This window comes from Marmota monax, unplaced genomic scaffold, assembly GCF_021218885.2.
Source record: "Marmota monax isolate L192 unplaced genomic scaffold, Marmota_monax_Labrador192_F-V1.1 WCK01_AAM20220418_F8-fsc00029, whole genome shotgun sequence".
In the NCBI taxonomy this organism is placed as follows: Eukaryota; Metazoa; Chordata; class Mammalia; order Rodentia; family Sciuridae; genus Marmota; species Marmota monax.
This window is the reverse complement of record NW_026693024.1, coordinates 10,984,509-10,989,244: the sequence shown is the minus strand read 5'-3', so window position 1 is coordinate 10,989,244 and position 4,736 is coordinate 10,984,509. Positions and strand designations below refer to the sequence as shown.

General features: G+C 40.9%; 1 protein-coding gene across 1 annotated transcript; it reads right to left on the bottom strand.

The window, feature by feature from the left end:
- Positions 1 to 3,233: 3,233 nt before the first annotated feature.
- On the bottom strand, positions 3,234 to 4,412 carry LOC124098687 (cAMP-dependent protein kinase type I-alpha regulatory subunit-like). The gene has a single exon (XM_046453597.2). The coding sequence runs from the start codon at positions 4,410 to 4,412 to the stop codon at positions 3,240 to 3,242; it is 1,173 nt and encodes a 390-aa protein (XP_046309553.1). The 3' UTR covers positions 3,234 to 3,239.
- Positions 4,413 to 4,736: the final 324 nt, after the last annotated feature.

The window sequence follows — 4,736 nt, the reverse complement described above, 5'->3', positions numbered from 1 at the left end:
CTCCTTATATACTTGTAGTTCATATATGTTAACCCTTTTTAGGTTCACAGAAAATTGAGTAGAAAGTGCAGGGTGCCTTGTTTCCACACATGCATGGCCTTCCTGTCATCAATGTCTCATGCCAGAATGGTATGTTTGTTACGACTAATGAACTTTCATTGACACATCATTATCATTTCAAGTCCATAGTTTGTGAGGTTTTGCTCTTGATGCTGTACATTCTATGGGCTTTGATACATGTATAGTGACAGGTATTTGCTATTGTATTGTACTGAACAGTTTCTCTGCTCTAAAAATCTTGTGTGTTCTGCCTATCTGTCTTTCCCCTTTTGTCCCTGGAAGCTACTAATATTTTCATCATCTCCATAGTTTTGTCTTCCAGAATGTCATATAGTTGGAATCATATAGTATACACCCTTTTCAGATTGGTTTCTTTTACTTAGTAAAATACGTTTTCATGGTTTGAAAGTTCATTTTTTTGTAGTATTGAATATTTCATTGACTGGGTGTACCAAAGTTTATCCATTGAACTTCTGAAGGACATTTGGGTTGCTTTAAGCTTTAGCATTAAAAATAAAGTTCCTATACATATCCATTTGTGGATTTTTATATGGACCTAAGTTTTCATGTAGGCATATATTAAGAAGCATAACTAATGGATTTTGAATCTTTGTCAAAGATCAATTGATAAAATTTATGTGAATGTTTCTGGGCTTTATGTTTTCTTCATTGATTTGCCTATTTGTTCATAGATACCACTTATTATACTGCATTTTAATAGTAAGTCTTGAAGTTAGTGTTATTATTCTACCTTGGATCTTCCTTAACATTAATTCAGCTATTCTGAGTCTTTTGTCCATCTATATAAACTTTAAAATTGGTTTGTCATTAGCCACAAAATATCATGCTAGGGAACTGATTGGAATTTAATTGAATACATAGGTTAAGCTGGAAAGAACTGGCATTTTAAAATATTATAATAATATCCATACATACAAATTACTTCTCTATTATTTTAAAATATTTTTAATCAAAGTTCTTTAGTTTTCCTTATATATATCTTGTACATATGTTTTAAATTATACCCAAGTATTTCATTTTTTTGGGTTCTGATGTAAGTTTAAACGATGTAAGTGCATTTTTAATTTCAAATTCTATTTGTTCATTGCTAATATTTAGGAAAGTTATTTGGTATTTTATATTAATCTTGTATCCAACAGTCTTTCTTGTAATTTCTTCTTATTAGTTTCAGGAGGCTTATTGTGAGTCTTGTTCAATCTTGTTATCTATGAACAAAGACAGTTTTATTTCTTCCTTCCCAATCTGTATATCATTTATTTCTTTTTCTTGTCATATCGCATTAGGTAGGACTTCCAGTAAAATGTTGAAAAGAAGGGATAAGTGGGGACATTCTTGTTTCTGATCTTAATGGGAAAGCTGCAAGTTTCTCACCATAAGCTTGATGTTAGCTATAATTTTTTTTAAATGATGTTAGCTGTAGATGTTCTTTTTTAAAGCTAATAAGAACATATTTTTAAAATTTTTAATTCTTTAGGTATTAAAAAAATAGCTAAACACAAAGTACAGAGCAGAAAACCCTCATTTAATGTAGATTTTGGAAATTAAAAAACTTGTAACAAAGTGGCTTTTTATCCCACACTAACATGTAAATAAAATTTCTTTCCCAGATTTATATCCTAAAGTGGGTAACAACGTATAAAATCTGTGAAAAATCTATCATGTCCAATTAAAATTACCTGGGAAAAACTAGGAGAAAGGATTATTAATCAGAACCAGTTGCACACAGATGGAAAAATGCTGCAGTCACTCCCAAATATTACCCTACAATATACATAAATCATAATGAAAATAAAAGTGCCTACACTATGGAACTGTGAAATTGTGTTTAAAAAATAATAAAAATAAATTGTTAGGTATTCTTGGAGTATTATAACACATAAGGCAGGAAAATACTGAGTTACAGGTTAGGCTCAAAACACAAAGTTGACTTGAAAAAAAAAAAGGTTGTCATAGAAATACAGGACAGGCAGGAAAGCAGGTCTTCCAGCAGGATGGATGGACTTTTAGACACACAGACACATCCCACCTCATCCTAACGTACTCTACCTCATCGTAAGTTTTAGCTGTCATAAAAAGGAGAGGGGTAGTGTTAAACCAAAGTACCAAACTTATACCTAAACTTCATGTCCCAGTGAACTTATTGGAGGAAAGTTCTTGACAATGCAGTTTGTCCACCTGGTTCTTCCCTTCAGCAACATCACCTTCATTTTCCTGTGTGACATTTACTCTGTGTCTACTCTCAGAAAATCCAAACTCCTGGAATCAGAGTCTAATGAACATAGGACATCATACTGGAGTCAAATGAAGAACATATATTAATCAAAAGCTCTAAGTTAACAACCAAAAGTGTAGATCTCAAATTCTTATTTTCAATTCAGCATCAGAAACAGTATTTGGCACTAGCTGGATAAAAAAAATCTGTGAGCTGAGGCAGTTGTAGTTAAATCATAAGCCACTATTTGTAGTCTACGATTTGGTTTCAAACTTAAAGGGCTAGTATAGATAGCCACACTTAAAAATTACTTCAGAGTTGGAGAATAAACAGTAATAAGATACAAACAAAACCAGGCAAATTAGTTTGGCAAACAAAAATTCAGGTTAAGGGTGGGGTCTGAGCCAACTATATCCATCTAATAATGAGCAAAAATGGGCATTGTTTCACCGTTAAACTCGTTTTGATTACAGGCAGATGTCTTTTTATTCTAAAATTTTTCTATATCCGCTTTTCCTAATCCATGCCACTGAATGAAAAACCATTTATTCTATCAAGAAATACAGCATAGTTGGCCACAGTCTAAATATGGTTGACTGGAAAATTATGTCACACAAAAAAATCTTGCCATGTTACATCATTACTCTATGGTAATTCATTGGTGCTGGGATCTGCCCTCACCAAAAAGCATGGCACTCACTGCCCAGTTTGAACATAGCACTACACAGAGAGAAGCAGTAACAGCAAAGTCTATAGAACTCTATTTATTTGTGTGTGAGCATTCAGTGAATGCTCCAAATTGAGAACGGTGCAATAAATGCAACTTTTCATATAAACAGACAAGAAGGTGTGACGCCAGTGGCCACTTGGCACTTCAAACAGAGAATTAAGCAAGAGTGATGCATGAGTAGGCAAAGGAGAAAAGGGAGGCACAAGGAGGCAGGTTTCAGACAGACAGTGCCATGAAAATGTTGTACTGCTGGATGTTTCGTTTGAGGATATCTGAGCATGGGCCAAGGACACGTTCAAATCGAAGTCGATCCAGCTTCACACACTTCAAGGGGCCACGTGCAACCACCGTGGCCGCACGAGGACGATTCTTCAGCAGTGCAATTTCACCAAAATAATCAGAAGGCCCCAATCTTCCCACTTCAACAAAATCTTCGTTTTCTGACCGACGTTGCAGCACGGCAGCCGACCCCTCCAAAATAATGAAGAACTCGTCTCCTGGTTCTCCCTGCACCATGATGTTCTGTCTGTCTTCGAACTGGACGGGTTCCAAGGCATCGGCTACAGTGAGCCGTTCCCACTTGTCCAAAGACTCTAAAATTGACACTTTACTGAGGAACTCTTCGTACATCTTGCGCTTTTTCAGTGTGCTCCCCATAAGGATTCTTCGATAGCTGTTTCGGTCAATCCCCCACAGTTTCACGTTTGTCTTTGCTTTGACAGTGGCTGCTCTAGGTGTTCCATAAATCAGAGCAAGTTCTCCAAAGCTCCCTCCTTCCCCGATGATGGCGGTCCATTCATTGTTGACGTAGACGTCCATCTCTCCCTGATCGATCACATAGAAGTTATCCCCGTCATCGCCCTGCTGAATAACCGTCTCTCCAGCGGTAAAAGAGACGGGAAACATGGCGTAAAAAATATCATTCTTCTCATTTTCATCCAGGTGTGAAAACAGCACGTTCTTTTCAATGGCTTTGGCTAAAGCAGCTATTGTCTTAAAATCTTTGGGTATGACCTTTCTAACAAAAGACACAGCGTCTTCCTCCGTGTAGACTTCGGCGCTGATGGCGCCCCGGCGCCGCCGGCCCTTAACCACGGGCTGGGGCTGGGGCTGGGCCGGCGCGGGATGGGGCTGGGCGGGCGCGGTCTCCTCCGCCTTGGCGTCCGGGCAGGGGCCCCGTGTCTGCTGACTCTGGGTGAGTCTGGCCTCCTCCTTCTCCAACTTCTCAAAGTATTCCCGGAGGAACGTCACGGGTCTCTCGGGCCGCGCCGTGCACAGCTGCACGATGGAGTCCTTGAGCAGGGCCTGGATGTTGTGCTTCTGCGCGTACAGCTCGCACTCGCGGAGGCTGCGCTCCTCCTCACTGGCCGCGGTGCTGCCGGACGCCATGCTTCCTTAGGCCCCGGTCACGACCCCCCGGACCGAGCGAGCCGACCCCGCATCCCAGGCCAGTGGGAAGGCCTCCGTGATGGCGAGGAGGCCTGCGGCCCGGGGGGATGGGGAGCGGAGGGGCAGGGGGAGGCGCCCGGGGAAACGGGGGAGCCAGACCCAGACCACCGCGCGGGGTGCGGCGCAGGCAGGCCCGCGAAGGAGAGGGAAACGGATCTCGGGGAATGGCTAGAGGGAAGGGTGGACGCGAGGATTCCTGCCGAGCCTCGAGATCAGCCGAAACCGGCGGGGAAAACGATGGCGGATTCCGGTAAAACCGAGCTG